The 20,164-nt window shown below is 37.8% G+C and overlaps 1 protein-coding gene across 2 annotated transcripts in view; it reads left to right on the forward strand.

The window, feature by feature from the left end:
- NDUFV2 (NADH:ubiquinone oxidoreductase core subunit V2) overlaps positions 1-17,745 on the forward strand; it is a 33,799-nt gene extending 16,054 nt beyond the window's left edge. For both annotated transcript variants that reach the window (XM_066246688.1, XM_066246690.1), the window contains 4 exons: positions 4,965-5,133; positions 6,251-6,360; positions 10,277-10,353; positions 17,570-17,745. In XM_066246688.1, coding sequence (XP_066102785.1) covers positions 4,965-5,133; positions 6,251-6,360; positions 10,277-10,353; positions 17,570-17,663 — 450 coding nt within the window. In that variant the 3' untranslated portion in view covers positions 17,664-17,745. The remainder of the gene's footprint in view (positions 1-4,964; positions 5,134-6,250; positions 6,361-10,276; positions 10,354-17,569) is intronic.
- The last annotated feature ends 2,419 nt before the right edge of the window (positions 17,746-20,164 follow it).

Consider the following 20,164-nt stretch of genomic DNA (forward strand, 5'->3'; position numbering starts at 1 on the left):
CCTCATCAGGTACCTCAGTTGGTTAAAGCTTTATCCTAATATACCAAGGTTGAGGGTTCAATTCCCTGGTCAGGACATATACAGGAATCAACCAATGAATGCATAAATAAGTGGAACAAAAAATTGAGCCTGACCAGGCGGTGGCGCAGTGGATAGAGCATTGGACTGGGATGCGGAGGACCCAGGTTCGAGACCTCGAGGTTGCCAGCTTGAGTGCCAGCTCATCTGGTTTGAGCAGAGTTCACCAGCTTGGACCCAAGGTCACTGGCTTGAGCAAAGGGTTACTCGGTCTGCTGTAGCCCCACGGTCAAGGCACATATAATTAATGAACAACTAAGCTGTCGCAATGAAAAACTAATGATTGATGCTTCTCATCTCTCTTCGTTTCTGTCTGTCTGTCCCTATCTATCCCTCTCTCTGTCTCTGTAAAAAAAAAAATTGATGTGTTTGTCTCTCTCTTCTTCCCTCCTTTCTCTCCCACCCCTCCCTTCCTCCCTCCCTTCCTCCTTCTCTTCCTCCCTTTCTCCCTCTTTCTCTTTCCTTATTTCCCCTTCCTCTCTCAAAAACTGAAAAAAAAAATTTTCATGCGCCCTGATCAGGATCTACCCAGCAACCCCATCTGGAACTAATGCTCGTTTCCCAGCTATTTTTAGTGCCTGAGGCTATGACACTTAAGTGGAGCTATCCTCATCGCCTGGGCCACCAGCTATGGGAGGGGAAGAGGGAGAGAAGGGAGTAAAGGAGAGGGGGGATAATCAGATGATCAATCGAACTGGGATGTCCATATGCCGGGTCAGTGCTTTATCCACTGAGCCACTGGCCAGAGCCTAAATTTTTTTTTTAATATATGAGATTGTTGGTTCCCTTAGTAATGCAGAGAACTGAAAAAGTAGAGTTTTTTATCCTTGCAAGAAATAGTAAAGGTATTATAGTAAGGTTTTCTTTTTCCCCCCTTTTTTTGAGAGAAATGGCCATAATAAAGAGAAAAGATCCCAAATGCGTATAATATGCTGTCAGGATAGTCTGAAAATTAATGTACTACTTAAACACTAAAATTATAGGAAAAAAGGATCTGCTCATAACTAATGGTGAGTTTTTAAAATATTTTTCTCTTTGGCAACAGGCTTTAACAAAAATATATAATACATGGTATATGACACTTGATTGTGGTACTTGGAGTCAACAACCTACAGAAATGCTATGGGTGACCCAGTTAAATGAGATTAGTCTAGTCATACATATTTAGGATTCATTATTTGTACTGATTGTATTTATAGCTTTAATCTAGATATCAAGTTTATTCATAGTCTATTAATATAACTACATTTGTATGGTATTATGTTACAGTGTAAAGTTTACAAAGTGCTATACAAAACCACATATTTGATTCTTAGGAGAATCACAAAACTAATAAGTCAGTGTGATACAATGAAAAGTATAGATTTCTTTCTTTTCCAAGTGAGAGGAGGGGAGATAGAGAGACAGGCTCCCGCATGCACCGACCAGGACTCCCCCAGCAACCCCTATCTGGGGCCATGCTCTCAACTGAATTCTTTTTAGCACCTGAGGCTTGGCTCCATGGAGCCATCCTCAGTACAGGGCTGAAGCACTCGGCCCAATCGAGCCACAGCTGCAGGAGAGGGGAGAGAGAGAGAGAGAGAGAGAGAGAGAGGGCGGGAGAGAAAGAGAAAGAATGGGGAGGGGGAGAAGAGGAGAAGCAGATGGTCACTTCTCCTGTGTCCCCTGACTGGGAATTGAACCCAGGGCATCCACATACTGCTGACTCTCTACCACTGAGCCAACTGGCCAGGGCCTGTATCTTTTTTTATTTTTAATAGGGAAGATATCATACAAAAGACAAATATTTTAAGACTTTTTATTTATTGATTTTATAGTGAGAGGAGGAGAGAGAAATGGGGGAGAGTGAGAAGTATCAACTCATAGTTGCTTTACTTTAGTAGTTCATTGATTGCTTGTTGTATGTGCCTTGACCAGAGTTTCAAACCGGTGACCTCTGCATTCTGGGTCCATACTTTATCCACTGTGCCACCACAGGCCAGGCAAGTTATGATTTCTAAGTGATAAGAGCTGGGAACTGGCCCTGGCCGTTTGGCTCAGTGGTAGAGCGTTGGCCCAGCATGTGAAAGTTCTGGGTTCGATTCCCAGCCAGGGCACACAGGGAGAAGTGCCAATCTGCTTTTCCACCCTTCCCCCTCTCCTTTCTCTCTCCCTCTTTCTTCCTCTCCTGCAACCAAGGCTGCATTGGAGCAAGTTGGCCTGGGTGCTGAGGATGGCTCCATGGCCTCTGCCTCAGGCACTAGAATGGCTCCAGTTGCAATGGAGCAACAGCCCAGATGGGCAGAACATTGCTTACGGGGTGAATCCTGGTCAGGCGCATGCGGGAGTCTGTCTCTCTGCCTCCCCGCTTCTCACTTCAGAAAGATAAAAAAATTTTAAAAAGAGCTGGGAACTATTTCCAATTCAATGGGTTTTCTACTTGACTGACTATTGCAGGGATTCTGCTCTGCTTCATTCTTTTCACTTTCTAAATTTTACTTGTTTTGTTAGGCTTAGATCATTATCATCATTCTTGGAGAATAGGAATGTCCTCAATTTATCTAATGGAATCCCAAATGCAGGTTTTAAATTTAGTTCATTGATTTCTTACATGCTTTGTGTAGTACCCTAACACTATTGTGAACCCTTAGTATTTTTTTGATTATGAAAAAATGTTATAAAGCAAGTTTGGTTGGTACCATACTTAGTAAACATAGTCAAGTGGGGTTGTTTTTCCCCCCAATAACTCATATATTGTTTTCTGTATTATAATAGCCAAGTTTCTAAATAATAATTGAGGGATGTTTTAGATACTTCTTTGCAAAAATTTATGTGTGTGTGTATATATATATATATATATATATATATATACACACACACACACACCCCTTTTTTTTTAAAGAGAAGGGGGGGAGAGAGAGAGAGAAAGGGGCAGGGGCGGGAAGCATCAACTCATAGTAGTTGCTTCTCATGTGTGCCTTGACCAGGCAAGCCTGGGATTTCAAACAGATGACCTCAGCATTACAGGTTGATGCTTCATCCACTGCGCCACCACAGGTCAGGCAAAAATTTATTAGAAGTCTTACTGAATGACAAGTTTAGCAGAGCAAAAATAAAATAAATGAGAAGCTAATGTGAGAACATTTCAAAAATATACCCTATTCTATTTTGAATTGGATGTGTATGTGTGAGAAGCAGGAAATAGCACACAAAGAATAGAATCAAGATTCTTTACACTACATTTCAGACTTTTTTCTTTTCTTTTTTTTTTTTTTTTTTTTTCCATTTTTCCGAAGCTGGAAACAGCGAGGCAGTCAGACTCCCGCATGCGCCTGACCGGGATTCACCCGGCATGCCCACCAGGGGGCGATGCCCTGCCCCTCCGGGGTGTTGCTCCGCCGTGTCCAGAGCCACTGTAGCGCCTGAGGTAGAGGCCACAGAGCCATCCCCAGCACCTGGGCCATCCTCACTCCAGTGGAGCCTTGGCTGCGGGAAGGGAAGAGAGAGACAGAGAGGAAGGAGAGGGGGAGGGGTGGAGAAGCAAATGGGCGCCTCTCCTGTGTGCCCTGGCCGGGAATTGAACCCGGGACTCCTGCACGCCAGGCCAATGCTCTACCACTGAGCCAACCGGCCAGGGCCTACATTTCAGACTTTTAATGTTACTGTTTCTCTCCACCTCCAAAGAAAAGCCCAACCTTAAAAACAAAATTCAGAAACTCATGCATTAGTTCCTTAACCATCACTCTGGTGCATATCAGGGCCTTACTCCCAGTGGTAGGTCACCAGTATATACTTTTTCAGGCTCCAGCAGGTATATTTTGAAAGAGCTCTCCAGATTTAGAGGTACATGCCTAGTTTAGTATCACCAAATTATCTTCACAGTTGAGCTGTGATTAGATGTCTTCTGAGAGTTTGTTTTTTTTTTAGAATCCCTGATATAAGAAAGTTTAACATTTTGGTCATCTGAAATACCATTTAACAAACTTCTTTCATGTCAAATGAGGTTATATATATAAATTTTTTAGACTGCCAGTTATCAAGTCTTAAGGACCTAATAGATATTAGATCACCTAGAAAGTTGTAGCCAGGATTATAGTCGTGGTAGACTGTGTGTGAACCAGTCCTACCAAACAGCTAGAAAGCCTTGTTTTCCCTAACAGACTTGCCCTGACCAAGAGAATTGTGCTCAGATAGTGAGTCCCTTGGTCCTGAACACCCGGCACCCCCTCACTCCTCACAACTTCCCCCTGCCCACTATGTCAAAACAAGTATTACTGTAAATACCTTGATGTGAAAGGGAAGTACTAGTCTACAAGATGTACAGGAAATAGTAATGTTTAGATTATTCTGGTGTGTGCATGTGGAAAATGGGCCACTAGGTAAGGTGTTGGCAAAAATGAAAGGTTTTAGCCTGACCAGGCGGTGGCACAATGGATAGAGCGTCGGACTGGGATGCAGAGGACCCAGGTTCGAGACCCCGAGGTCGCCAGCTTGAGCGTGGGCTCATCTGGTTTGAGCAAAAGCCCACCAGCTTGGACCCAAGGTCGTTGCTCAGTCTGCTGAAGGCCCACGGTCAAGGCACATATGAGAAAGCAATCAATGAACAACTAAGGTGTTGCAACGAAAAACTGATGATTGATGCTTCTCATCTCTCTTTGTTCCTGTCTGTTTCTATCTGACTCTCTGTCTCTGTAAAAAATAAAAAATAAATAAAATAAATTTAAAAAAATAAAAATTAAAGGTTTTATATCTTGCAGATACCAAATACAGATATACTTTCTGCTTCTGAAGAACTTCTGTGTTTTTACCAAATTGAAACAATATCAAAATACGTTTTTTACAATATACCTAAAGCTCAATTATTAAAACTTTAATTATGTTATTTTAAAATTTCCTAATATGTTTAGGTTGCAGAAGTTTTACAGGTGCCTCCAATGAGAGTTTATGAAGTAGCAACATTTTATACAATGTATAATCGAAAGCCAGTTGGAAAGTATCACATTCAGATCTGCACTACTACACCTTGTATGCTTCGAAACTCGGACAGCATATTGGAGGCCATTCAGAAAAAGCTAGGTATGGGACATGTTATAGTTAAAACTTTTATGAAAATTAGAATTATTTTTCTAGAGTTGAACTATTTCTACCTAACTTTTCCAACTTTTGCCACCTTATTAGATCTGTACTTCATGTGTTAATTTTTATCTTACTGTTTGTCTATATTTCTTCTTTTGTACTCTTTCAGTCTTAAAGCTAAATTTTCACCTTTTCTAATCATCAAGTATGTTGGAAAAGCTCCTAGGAATTTTAAAGTTTTCATTGTTTAAAAAATTAAGTTTCATTGTGTGATAGCGTGTGGTTTGTAGAAAAGTTACCATATTGTCTTTGTGTTCTTTCAAACTAGTTTTGGGACAAATAAAATATGAGAATAGGAAGAATACTTCAGGAAAGTAAATTTGAAATAGGATTTAATATAGTAGCATTCACAAAATTAAAAGGCATTTTTCCACACAAAACTGCCATTGCTGCATTTATATCTAGATATGTGAAATAAAGTAAAAGGAGGTTTTTAAAAAAAAAATTTTTTTTTGTTACTGAATATAAAGTACTTGTATATTGTAAATGTAGTTGGGCATTATTGAAGTATATAAAACAGAAAAGTGAAGTCTGTTGGTAATCCTGCCCCCCACCTTCAAGATACAAATTCTGATAATAAATGAGTGCTGTATATTAGTTTCAGGTTTTATAGCTTAATTGTTTTCATTATTAAATACATAAATGTAATGTCTGTTTGCATTTTGCACTTTATTTTGACTGCAGCATAATATGTATGTCTGCTTCATTTTTCTATTCTAACTTAAGTTATGCAGTTACTTTTATATATACTCATATTTGCATACTTATCCTATTGTATACTGAAGTGTTGTTTACAGGAAGTAGAATTGCTGTGTCATATTTTACTGTATTTTGTCAAAATGCCTTCCCTAAGGAAGAATTGTTTCCCTCACATTCTTAATGCTGTTTTCTGAGTCTTTGCCAATCTGATAGTATGACTGATTTTGGTAGGTTAATTATCACAGTCAAAATGAAAATTGTGCTGTCTGCTGCACTGCTATTTGATTTGTATTATTTTAAAAATCATATTGCTATTCATATATAACCTGGTCCTTACAGTGATCATTTATATTTCTAGGAATAAAGGTTGGGGAGACTACACCTGACAAACTTTTCACTCTTATAGAGGTGGAATGTTTAGGGGCCTGTGTGAATGCACCAATGGTTCAAATAAATGACAACTACTATGTGAGTATTTTACTTAATGTAAAGTTGTATAATGCTTGTTTTCCCATCCTGTAAATCTTGGTTTCTGAATTATTCATGTAGAAGAAACTATTGGCATAAATATCCAGAAGGGTTTTTTTCTTTGTCTTTTAATAAATCAAAGTTTATTAAAAATCAAATAGGAAACCTTTCATAAAATGTCAATTTTGGTTTCCATGTTATTATCCACTAGATAGTTTTAAAAAATTATCTTTAAATATTTTTGCATTTAACTCTAGGAGAATGATATATTTTGAAAACTTACATTATGAAACATTTAATAATTTACATATAAATACAGAAAATAACCACCAAAACTTACAAATATTTCTCACACTTCAGTAGATTACTTTTATTCTTATTATTTGTAGAAATAAGACACAGATGCAAGTAAACCATTCTCATCCCACCCAAAATCCTGTTTTATTCCATTCATTTCTACCATAAATTTAGTGAGTATTCCTCTGGCATATGTTGTTAAACTTTTTAGATATATGTATCCAGCCATACTAGTATGTGATACTATATTGCTTTTTTAACAATTTTACAGACATTTATCATACATACCTCTTAGTACTGTTTTAGGCAAGTCTCACAGGTTTTGATAAGTAGTATTTTCATCATTTAGTTTTAAATATTTTTTATTTTTAAAATTTTTCCATTCATTCATTTAAGTCAATTTTCCCATTGATTTGAAAGAAAGAAGGGCTTGGGAGAAAAAGAGAAACATCAACTTGTTAGTCTATTTAGTTATTCCATTTAATTGTATACTCATTGATTGCTTCTCATACATGCCCTGGTGCCCTGACCGGGGATTGAACCTATGACCTTGGCACGCTGGGATGATGCTTTATTCATTGAGCCACCCAGTCAGGGCCATATTTTCACATTTTTAATTTGTATTTTGACATGTTCTTAATATCCAAGTGTGTGGAGTATTCTAGTTCTCTTTTCTTAATTGCCTGCAAGCCTAATTATATCATGGTTTTCATTCATAGTACCTTGTTAGCTCATATTTAAAATTAAGCTGATGGAAAGTCGTTGAGACCTATATTAAAAGTAGATTCTTCAAGAAGAGATTTGCTTTGCTATTCCTTTAAAATATGGTAACAACTTTCCCTTTTTCCACATTTCTGCAATTTATTCATAATAATGAGGATCTTGATTTAAGCAGGAATTAGACAGTCAAGGCTTTGTACGAAGCATAGTAAGTCTGAATACACACTGCTCACAAAAATTAGGGGATATTTTATTGCTTCATATTCATTTTGAAACATCCCCTAATTTATATTAGCTCATGGACTTATCTAAGAGCTAAAGATTCTTTCAGTTAGTAAGGGTGCGGTCTTTGACAAGGCCATTAACTCTTACGTATCTTAGTTGAGTGGATAAAATGAAAGAAATAGTCACATAAAATTTGATTGGCTCTTAAGAAAGAACAGTTACCACATTTTGAGAATCGTTAGATTTGACTATTGACTTGACTTTGATTTTATTAAGGAATTATTATTAATTAGGCATGTATTATTTAAAATAACTTTCTTAGGAGATGCGTTAGGGGTAAAGTATTATGATGTCTGCAACTTGCTTTCATATGGTATAGCACCCAAAAAGGCATATGTGTACATAATGTGAATATGGCAAATTAAAAATTGTTCAGTCTGGGCCCTGGCCGGTTTGCTCAGCCGTAGAGTGTCGGCCTAGCGTGCGGAGGACCCGGGTTTGATTCCCGGCCAGGGCACACAGGAGAAGCGCCCATTTGCTTCTCCACCCCTCCGCCGCGCTTTCCTCTCTGTCTCTCTCTTCCCCTCCCGCAGCCAAGGCTCCATTGGAGCAAAGATGGCCCGGGCGCTGGGGATGGCTCTGTGGCCTCTGCCCCAGGCGCTAGAGTGGCTCTGGTCGCAACATGGCGATGCCCAGGATGGGCAGATTATCGCCCCCTGGTGGGCAGAGCGTCGCCCCTGGTGGGCATGCCGGGTGGATCCCGGTCGGGCGCATGCGGGAGTCTGTCTGACTGTCTCTCCCCGTTTCCAGCTTCAGAAAAAATGAAAAAAAAAAAAAAATTGTTCAGTCTGGGTTATAGGAATATGAGTATTCACATACAGTTTTCAAATTCTCATAATATTTAAGGGGAGAAAATAAATTTATTAGATGAGTTTAAAGATTATTCTAGTTATGAAGTTCTGAACTTCTGCTAAACCCTAAGCAGTTTCAAAGCAGCTTTTTATTTTTGTAAATGTTTAATTACTCAACAAATATTAAAGACCTTTTATATTACTAGGCACTGCAGATACATTATTGAGTCATGATTTCTCTTGCATAGTACTAGAGTGCTGCAAAACATTTTGTTAAATACTTAACAGTTTTGGAGGGAGAAAGGGGATTTAATGTAATTTAGGCATTTTTCATAGTTTTATCTTGCCATTCTGTTTTGACTCTTGTTTGATTAAACCTAAGTTGCAGCAGGTAGACATACAAGTGAATGTTTATGTGTTTTGCTATTTTAAATAACAGAACTCTTTCTTGCATTAAAAGTTTTACATAGGCCTGACCAGGTGGTGGCACAGTGGATAGAGCATCAGTCTGGGATGCTGAGGACCCAGGTTCAAAACCCTAAGGTCACCGGCTTGAGTGTGGGGTTGCCAGCCTGATTGTGGGATCATATGCATGACCCCATGGTCACTGGCTTGAGCCCAAAGTCGCTGGCTTGAGTAAGGGATCACTGGCTCAGCTGGAGTCCCTTGGTCATGGCACATATGAGAAAGTAATCACTGAACAACTAAAATGACACAACTATGAGTTGATGCTTCTCATCTCTCTCCCTTCCTGTCTGCCTGTTGCTCTGTCTCTGTCTCTCTTCTTCACTCTCACACTCTTCCTTAAAATTTTTTTTTACATGGGTACAATGTATAAAATATAGAGCTGTTCTAGTTGAAATGGAGTTTGAAGGGTCAGGATCATTAAAATAAGTATGTCTAAAGTTTTTTAACCTTTCCCTTCAAAAATTAAATGAATTTTGAAACAGTGAATTTCACCTGGGAAAGAAAGACAATAACGCTGTGATATTAGATCTTTAGGTTAGGAATAGATGTTAATTATCTATACTGCTCACAAAATTTATAAGATATTTTATCGCTTCATATTCATTTTGAAATTATTCCCTAAATTTTGTAAGGAGTATACTTTTAAGTTACTATGCCTTCTGGTGCAAATTACTGTTTGTCACCTCAGTGTTTCTTCAAGGACATAGCATTTGTTAAGCATGTGCCATGGCACTGTTCTATTTTATCTTTTCTCATTTAATTCTCACATAGGATTACAAATGAAGAAACAGATTTTGGGGGAGGCTATAAGTAACTTGTCTAATATTACTAGCTAGTAAGTGATAGAGTGAAGATAGAGAGAAGAAGAGAGACTGACCAGCCAACCTGGGGAAAGGCTGCTCATTGTCCTCCATCCTGAGGAATTTTTTCTGGAGAGGTTAGGGAGAATCCCAATAGAACATGTATCAGATTTCCAGTTGTGCCCCTCCTGGTCTCCACCAATTGGTCAGTGCCAGTGCAACTGGTCTTGATGTCAGCCATGGCATCACTTAGTCTGATTTTGCTGTTTTGGGCCTGGAGCTGAAACACAGGTGAAGCCTATATGTCATCTCCAGGGGTTAATGCTTAAAGGAGTGGTCCTGCAAGGGCTTGTTTGTTGCTAGGTGACCTGGCCTGTCATTCCTACTCTCATGCCTGTCTAACTGCCTACAACAGAATGTTACTTATAGAAGTTATTCAGTTGCCTCTACCTTGGTAATTATCTTCTAAGTTGAGAGAAACAAACAATAAATTGAGTGATATTAGGGATTTCACAGATTTTAGTAATAAAAATTAATTTTAATATTTTTTTGTAGGAGGATCTGACACCTCAGGACATTGAAGAAATTATTGATGAGCTCAAAGCTGGCAAAATTCCAAAACCTGGGCCAAGGTATGCTTTTATTTTTATATAATAAATTCTAATAGTTTAACCTAAATTAGTCTTTCATATAAACTTAATTTTTAAAACTTTATACCTTAAGTTCACAGAGGTTTTCAGGAGCCTCGGTTAGTATCTAAACCAACCTGTCATCTAAAGCAAGAATTCCCCCCCCCCCAAAAAAAAAACTCTTATCAGATAATCATCTTGTATTTACTTGAATGTTTATAGACAAGGGAAATTTACTACAGAGAAATCAATTCTTTTTTTTTTTTTTCCTAAAGTTGGAAACGGGGAGGCAGTCAGACAGATTCCCGCATGTGCCCAACCGGGATCCACCTGGCACGCCCACCAGGGGGCGATGCTCTGCCCATCTGGGGCATCTCTCTGTTGCAACCAGAGCCATTCTAGCACTTGAGGCAGAGGCCACAGAGCCATCCTCAGGGCCCAGGCCAACTTTGCTCCAATGGAGCCTTGGCTGCGGGAGGGGAAGAGAGAGACAGAGGAAGGAGAGGGGAGGGGTGGAGAAGCAGATGGGTGCTTCTCCTGTGTGCCATAGCTGGGGATCAAACCTGGGACTCCTGCATGCCAGGCTGACGCTCTACCACTGAGCCAACTGGCCAGGGAGAGAAATCAATTCTATTGTTTAAAAAGTCACAGTGCTAGAATATTGACTCTTCTAATTTCTGAGAAAAGGTTGCCCTTTGAATCAACATAAGATAATTTTTATACTTCTTCCAAATGACAGCTCTTCAGTTCATTTAAAATAGCTTCTCCATATCTTTTTCTCAGATTTAATATCCACAGTTGTTTCATTGTTTTTTCTTATATGACAGAGTTTGGTCTCTCTCTTCTGTAGGTTTTATAGTTGGCTAGTGACTTTCTTAATGTGATGCTTAAACTAATCACAGTATTTGAGATATGTGCTGAGTGGTGTGCAGAGCACTGTGGGGACTATCTCTTTTGTTCTAGACATTATGCTTGTAACGCAGCATAGTTGATGCTTGTTGATGCAGCCTAGTTACATCAACACTTTTTTAAGTGAGAGGAGGAAGATAATGAGACAGACTCCCATATGTGCCCTGATGGGATCCACCCTGGAACCCCCTGTCTTGTGCTGATGCTCAAACCAGTTGAGCTGTTTTTAGCACCTGAGGCTGACACAGTTGGATCAGATGAGCTATCCTCAGCACCCAGGGCCCACGCTCAAACCAGTTGAGCCATAGGCTATGGGAGGGGGGAGAGGGATGGACTGAGAAGCAGATGGTTACTTCTCCTATGTGCCCTGACGGGGAATCAAACTCGGGATGTCCATATGCTGGTCTGATTCTCTGTCCACTGGGCCAGGCAGCCAGGACCTGCATCAACTCTTGGCTCAGATACATTGAACCACTAATTGCATGTATAGCCAGGTAGACTGCTTAGATCCTTTTCAACTTAAACGCTTTTTATCCACTTTGCTCCCATCTTGCAGTTGTGTTATACTAATTACTTTTTTTAGTTGTGAACCTGAACTTTTGCTGCTAAACAAAATCCCTATTCCATTTTTAAGTGTTTATATCAGTCAAAACTTTTTTTTTTTAATTTTGAAAGAGAGACAGGAAAGGAGAGAGAAGATGAGAAGCATCAAATTATAGTTGCTTTCACTTTGGTTGTACATTGTGCTTCTCGTATGCGCCTTGACCTGGGCTGAGCCAATGTCCCTTTGCTCAAGTCAGCTTTTCATGCCGGTGACTTTTGAGCTCAAGTTGGCAATCTTTGGGATCATGTGGATGTTTCCCCTGCTCAAGCCAGTGACCCCCTGCTGACCAGCTGCACTCAGAGCCAGCAACCTTGAGGTTTCAAAAGTTTCAAAATAGCGACCTGGGTCAACGCTTTATGTACTATGCCACCACCACTGGTCAGGCTCAAAACTCTCTTAATACTAGCAAATGTTTGCATGGTTTTATCCTTTTATACATATTTTTTTTCTGCTTATATCATATAAAATTTCTTTTAACAATGTGTTTTCCAATTTTTTTTTTGTTACAAATAACAATAACCCTCAAGTTGGATTACTAAATCATAGGGTATTAGTGGTTCTATAGTCCGTACCCTAGAAGTACTCATTATTGCAGACTAATAACTCTACCTGATAAGAAAAAAAGAGGTCATTTCAGGCTAAGTTAAGTTTAGTAAAGGCAAGCTGGCCCCTGTTGACTATTACTTTCTATTCTAAGAAATATATACTTCTTTTAATATTTAAATAGAATTTGCTTAAATTAGTTTAGATTTATTTTCCGAGTTTCTCACTTTCTTGGGCTACACTTACATTTTTTGGAGGTAAAACATTTCCATTATGACGAATCACATTCTCCTTTTTGAGAGCTAGCAAAGTGAAGCTTTTTGCCATTGAACATTACAATATCTTTCTTAGCCATTGATCTTATCCCTTACTTCTTGTCTTAAATGTAATCATCTCCCTTAATCCTCCTTGCCTGGAAAAGTACACAATATTTTTTATAAACTTCAGCTTGTTTTAGGACTTCTGCTACCTAATAATAAGTTTATGCTATCCTTATATTTATACTCAAACCCATAACTTCTTTTAAATTTTGTGTACTTTGTTTTAATATATAAAGTGCATATTTTCTCATAAAATCCACTTAGTTTCTTTAGATATCCCCTTTTCTTATTATTAGGTGTTTATAATTCTGTAGTCATATTTCTGCTGTTTAGAACCTCCTCCTTCCCTTTTATCAATCACAACGTTAATCCAACATGAATATTCTGCTACACAAATTGATAGATCCACTTTATCTACTTTATTGCATTCCCTTGCCATTCGTTTATTTCATAAACATTTTTGGATGCATGCTCTGTGCCACACACTGTTTTAGGCTGTGCACACAGTTCTGAACAAGGTAAAATGATCAGGTATCCTATTTTCTAGTGATGGAGACAGACAATTAATATAATATCCAAGTAATTAATGCTATGGAAAAAATAAAGCAGGGTAGAAGGTGGAGAATGATTGGGGGGAAATTTAGTCAGGAGGGCCCTTGCTGAGGTGGTAACATTTGAGCCATGACTTAAATGATTAGCCCAAAGAAACCACGGGAAGAACAGTGTCCCAGGGGGCAGGGGGAAGAAGATGGATTAAGGCCCTGGAGGAAAAGACCGTGACAGCATGGTTGCAGTGAATGATGAGAAGGAAAGTGTGGGAAGGGGTCAGAGAGGTAGATAGGTGCCCAGATAAGTAATTTGGGTTGAATCCTAAATATATATAATAAAAAGCTATTGTTGGAATCTTTTCAGTTAGGAATGATATGCATGATCTTTTAAAAATTACTGTCCTAGTTGCTGTGTGGAGAATATTTTAAAATTAAGTGGATGTTGTGGGGCAGAGGAATTATGAGTCCTTTCTAGCTTTTTGGTCTGAGCACCTCAGTGGTTCCTTTAACTATAGTGGAGAAGATTAAGGGTGGAGCAGGTTTGGAGAAGAAAAGTCACTTTGTTTTGGACATGTTAAGTTTGTGATGTGCCTAGTAGACGTCCAAGGTAAATTGCTGTGAGACGGATATGAGCCTGTAATATAGGAGATAAATTCGAGCTGGTAGTATGAGTAGAGGTTCCTCAGGTTTAAAGTTGTAGGTCTGCGTGAGATTACCAGGGGTAAAATTAGTTTGTTGTGTTTAATGTAGGAGATATTATACATCTCTGTATTTTAACATTAATAAACAAGAATTAAGTACTACAGTTAAGCATTTTCAACATGTAATTATATTAGCATGTTGCTTATCAATAATTATAAATAGTTTTTTACTCAGATTATTTTTTTGACAGCATTTTAGATCTGAGTCAAAGACTTTATAGAATTTTTGGTTTTGTAACCTATTTTTATTTCCAACTTAACAACTCTTATAAAAACCAGAGATAAATCTTATTTTTCAGTAACTGGAGAAGGTCCACCAATGGTATATGTAAAGTTTGTATATATTTGGAGACGTAATTCTAGCATATGAAAAAAAGAACTTTCTCCTTCCCCAAGTTAATTTCTTGAATATGTAGGGTAATGAGAGACACTGTGATTAATACCCAAAATACAGTTATAAATATTTTTATACTAAAGCTCTCTGCTTACCTATTTGAAAGAGGTACTCTTTGTGAGTCCTTGAATAATGAATGGTTCAGTAGTAACTGATTTCTGAATACCAGAATGAAGTCTACCCTGGCCAAAATTAGTAAAAGAATGATTCCTTTGTGTGGTTAAAACTGCTTTTTTATTTTTGGTAAATAATGGCTAGAAAAAATAGTAAACTCATGGTAAGACAGTACTCTTTCTTTATTTTGACATTAATATTTGTGTGCTGAACTTGTTTTCACATTAATGTATAGGAATTATTTTTCATTATGGATTAGCAAAAAATAATTTTGAATCCAATTTGAACTCTTCATATTTAGTTTTATAAAGACATCTTAAATTTTGCAGAATTTGGGGGGTACAGAATATTTGAGATGTCAAAAAAGTACATAGGTAGGCCATAAAGTATAGTATATAAAAATATATAGGTGGTGGCCAATGGATAACTCTAGACAATAAAGTCACTTTTGTTTGACAGTAGTGGATATATCTTAATATTAAAAATAAAAAAGCACTAAACTTCCATGAAGTAGTTTTTTCTTAAGAAGTACTGTTTTTAAGCCATAGAAATGGTATAGAGCACACCTGGAACACACCTATGCATCTCTCCCCACTCCCTTCCCCTAAGTGCATTTTCCTTGCCTCATTCTTCTAAGCTCCATGGCCCTTCTTTTTTTTTTTTTTTTGCCTCTATAACTTTTTTTCCTGAGTCCATTTCTTCTATCCCTCATTTCTACCTCTGTGATTTTCTAAACTTTCTCTTATCCAAAACAAAACAAAGAACTGTAGAAAATCAAGTTTTCTATAATAGAATGCAAATGGTTAAAATGAAGAATGTACAAATAGTGTGGAATGGCTAAAAAACCCATATTTACCTTTTGAATTGTGATGAAGAGAACAGGGTAATTAATAAATGGCATTTTAATCATAAATTATCAGGGAATAATTTTTGTTTTTATTAAGTGGAAACCATTTATAAATTGTAGCTGTCAGGTGAATATTTACAGATAAAATGAGAGGGAAAGTCCCATAACTGATAGATTAGACAAAGTTTGTAGGCTTTACTGGAAGATTTTACACTCTTTATATATTTTTAAGATTTTATTTATTCATTTTAGAGAGGAGAGAGAGAAGGGGGGGAGCAGGAAGCGTCAACTCCCATATGTGCCTTGACCAGGGAAGCCTAGGTCTTCGAACCGGCAACCTCGGCATTCCAGGTTGATGCTTTATCCACTGGGCCACCACAGGTCAGGCTCACTCTATATTTTAATGTGCATATTGTGAATGTCAGGGGAAGGAGAAAGTTTTCAGGCAGACATATTGGACCCTTGGAACTCCTTTTTTCCTCTCAGGTATGTCGTGGGACTGTCATTTCATGGAATAAACGTTAGGAAAGTGGACTAGGTTATTCTTAAAATAACTTTCTTATATAAAATTCTGTAGTCCACCCAGTGGGCTAGAGTATTTTCCCGAAGTGCAGAGGTTGCTGGTTCAATTCCCAGTCAGAGCACATACAGGATGGATCAATGTTCTTGTCTCTCCCTTTCTCCCTTCCTCTCCCTCTAAAATAAGTAGACATTTAAAAATATCCTATAATCCTTGAAGAACTCACACATTACACATAGTTAATTCTCCCATTTATTGTTTGAGAGATTTTGGTTTTTATAATCTTCTTAAATTGGTCCTTTGTGTTGTATGAAGAGGGAAATTGAGCTTAAACCACTAGAAGGGAACCTAGTAAAAGAGAAGAAAAGTTCTCCAAAATAATTTCATTATTTCATTGGCAGTCAAAGAGTAAGATGTTACTACTTAACATAAAAAATTTACAAAGCCAAAGAATTGTGTGTTATTTTTAAGTTAAATGTCATTTTGCCACTTACCCTACAGCAGTTTCAGGCTCTGACAGACAGTACATGGTGTCTGCTTTTTGATCTGGTTTATATAGTGACCTGTAATGCAAATATATTAACTAATTTCTGACTTTGTAGGCATTCTTTGTTACATTACTTAGTTACTTGCATTATGTAATGTAATAGCTAGAAAGAGCTTATAAATGATTATGTGGTATCACTTTTCTGTCCCCTCAACAAAAATTTATTTCCTAGGACTCTAGAAACAGACTTGTAAGATTGATGACAAAATATGAAGGGCAAAGGCGAGGGAGTGAAAAGATGTAACTTGAGCAAATTCTCCAGCTAAAATCTCTGGGAGGAACAAAGTAAATGAACTAAAATCAGGAATGGGAAGGGTGAAATAGGAGTAGGTGATGAGCTGGGCTCTAGCAACAGAGGTTAGAGCAGAGGTTGAGCGATTACCTGGGAAAGTATGTGTGTGGGTGAAACAAAAAACAGACAGGTTCTTCTGCCTCTGTGGCTTCTCTTCAGAGATTCCTACATAAGAGCCTGGTCTTGTTTTCTTTGTGGCTGTGTTAGCAACCCTGATCTGGATCATTTTTTGAAAAATTAATACTAATATGGCCTTTAAAAACAAATACAAATAGTTTTTATATTTACTGCTAATAAGGGACATCTTCCTCAATCTTCAAATTCCTCAGGAAATCCAGTTTCTGTTTATTTTCAAATGTGTATCAGTATGTATTCTTTTCTTTACTGTGACAGATCTCAGTCTAAATAAAACTCAAATATAAAAAGAATAAATATATTGTCTAGTTTATTAAAACATGATTTTTAAAAATGTCCTCTGGGTTGGATTATTTTCCTGTAGTTCAGCTTTGATCCTTGGGAAGCTGGCTGAATCCCCCCAAGACTTGGTTTCTGTATCTGTAAAATAACGCCAGTATCACTTGTTTCATGGCTTTGTTGAGATTAAATAAGCTAATAATGTATATATACCGCTCAATAAATGGGAACTGGTATTAGTGTTATTTTTATATTTATAGTGAGTTTTGATATTTGAGTTTCTACATTTAAGAATAGAAAATCTTGCAGCAGTTGAAATGTTTGGATTATATCTATCTAGTTCTTTGGCGAAAACATAGTTACTAAATTGGGCTGTTGTGAGGCAACAATTATAATTATTTAAAGTAAATATTTATAAATGGTAATCATTAGTAGTCAATTTAATGTTACTTGTTTTTCTTTTCAGGAGTGGACGCTTCTCTTGTGAGCCTGCTGGGGGTCTCACCTCTTTGACTGAACCACCCAAAGGACCAGGCTTTGGTGTACAAGCAGGCCTTTAATTTATATTCAACCATAAATATGTCACTGTAACAATAAAATATGAATCTATCTAAATAAAGTTTTAATATTTGTTCATTTCAACCTGTGTACCCCTTAATGGTAACCTAGCAGCTTGCAGCTGTTATAAGTACCATGTCAAAACTTCAGAGCTCCATTTTAAAGTCTTCTGCTGTCTGTGACTAAGTATAAAGACATTATTCCATTATCTAATTAACAGTAACTCCAAGGCCCCATTTTCAACTGCCAGGTCATTTCGTCAATAATACTAGGTTATTGTGAAATAGAAAGTTAAATTTCAAATATATTTTGCTTTCCCATCTTGAACCATAACCAAGTCTTCAGTTAACATCTTTGTGTAAACCTTATTTATGTCAATATACCCTTTAAACATTTTTATATTTTACAGCTCACAGTTGTTACTGTATTTCCAACTGGTGACATTTCAAGGTAACTCTAGGTATAAGGAAGAAAAGGTAGTTGTCTTTAGAACATTGGAGTTCAGTCTTATTTTTTTGCCTATTTTTCTTGAAAATTCCATCATATTTATCACAGAAGCACTGCTTTTAATGATGGTGTACTGAATAACTTTTAAAAACACCTGGCAGGTAACATTTCATTAAAATAATCCAAGATTTTCAAAAATGTATATGAACACACTGATTAAAATTTCCTTGCCAGCTTTTAGAAGCTGGAGATTATAGCTGTATCCTAGCCTGTTTACCACTATTTGCTCCATCATTTATTCTTCTCAGTTCTTAACTGTGCTGTTTATTTATTTTGATTGATTGATTGATTTTAGATAGGAAAGGAAAGGGAGAAATACTGATTTATTGTTCCACATATGTATACATTCATTGGTTGATTCTTGTGTTTGCCCTGATGCCTTGACCAGGGATCAAAACCTGCAGCCTTGATATATCAGGAGGATGCTCTAACCAACTGAGCTACCCCAGGCCAGGGCTGTTCCCCATATATATATTCTATTTTTCTAGTTTTTCCATTGTTTTGAGGGGTGTGTGTGTGTGGGGGGTAGAAACATCAACTTGTTTCTCATTATATTTAGTTGTGTACTCATTGGTTGCTTCCCCTGCGTGCTCTGACTAGGGTTCGAACCCATGACCTCAGGCATGCTGGGTTGAGAGTTTATCCACTGAGAAACCCAGCCAGGGGACTGTGATGTATTTTAAAAAGTGTAGTTGGGGAGGAAATTTACTTATTGATGTTTAATGGTAAAAATAAACCAACAATTTAACTTTTCATCCTCCCTACTGGCAAAACTAATACTGGTTTTTTGTTGTTTTTGAGCTGCTACTGAGAGTTACTGGGGGAAAAGATACTGATTGCTCAGAATTGCTTGCTGTAACTGGAAGGAGTCATTGCTCCAGAAAATTCTACAGCACATGATAATAGTTACAAGAGTGTTCAGCTTTACATCTGTATAGACTTAAGTCATGACTTGAAATTGTTTCATTTATTACATTCACCCTTCTGAAATATGGCAGGAGTTTTTCTTTTTTTAATAAGTTTATTGTAATATATAATTCATTGATTATAAAGATATGAAGACCTACATAATTTGGAAAATAAATTTTGTAGAATGGGTTTTAAGTTCATATATCAGGTATACACATTTTAGGTGTCTACTAGTAATCCTAAATAAATATAAAATTTAACTTTGGCTAAGAGTGATGTTTAATGCTTGGGATCCTTGATTTCCTCCTGATACTGTTAGGAAAACACATTTTACCCACTTGCTGAAGGTAAATTCTAGGACTCAAGCCAACGGAAGATGAGGCAATACAATTAAAACCCTACTAGCTTACTTATCAACTTGCTTTTGGATATAAACTTGTTTTCTTTTTTTTTTTTTTTTTTTTATTTTTCTGAAGCTGGAAACGGGGAGAGACAGTCAGACAGACTCCCACATGCGCCCGACCGGGATCCACCCGGCACGCCCACCAGGGGCGACGCTCTGCCCACCAGAGGGCGATGCTCTGCCCCTCCGGGGCATCGCTCTGCCGCGACCAGAGCCACTCTAGCTCCTTGGGCAGAGGCCAAGGAGCCATCTCCAGCGCCCGGGACATCTTTGCTCCAATGGAGCCTTGGCTGCGGGAGGGGAAGAGAGAGACAGAGAGGAAGGAGGGGGGGGGGGGGTGGAGAAGCAAATGGGCGCTTCTCCTATGTGCCCTGGCCGGGAATCGAACCCGGGTCCCCCGCACGCCAGGCCGACGCTCTACCGCTGAGCCAACTGGCCAGGGCTAAACTTGTTTTCTTTAGGCTTCTTTAGAGACCTCTATCCATAATATCTATAAATAGAATTTCTTAATTTATATTTCCAGTTTCACATGGAAAAGGAAAATTAGCTCCTCTTGCTTTCATAAATTTTATTTGGGCCATTCAAATAAATTGCTGGTTTATAATTTGCCACATATAATCTTAACATGAGCTTCATTAAAAATTTTTTTCGCAACTTGATTTCTATAAATAACTTTTGTTAAGT

This window comes from Saccopteryx bilineata, chromosome 11, assembly GCF_036850765.1.
Source record: "Saccopteryx bilineata isolate mSacBil1 chromosome 11, mSacBil1_pri_phased_curated, whole genome shotgun sequence".
NCBI classification, from domain to species: domain Eukaryota; kingdom Metazoa; phylum Chordata; class Mammalia; order Chiroptera; family Emballonuridae; genus Saccopteryx; species Saccopteryx bilineata.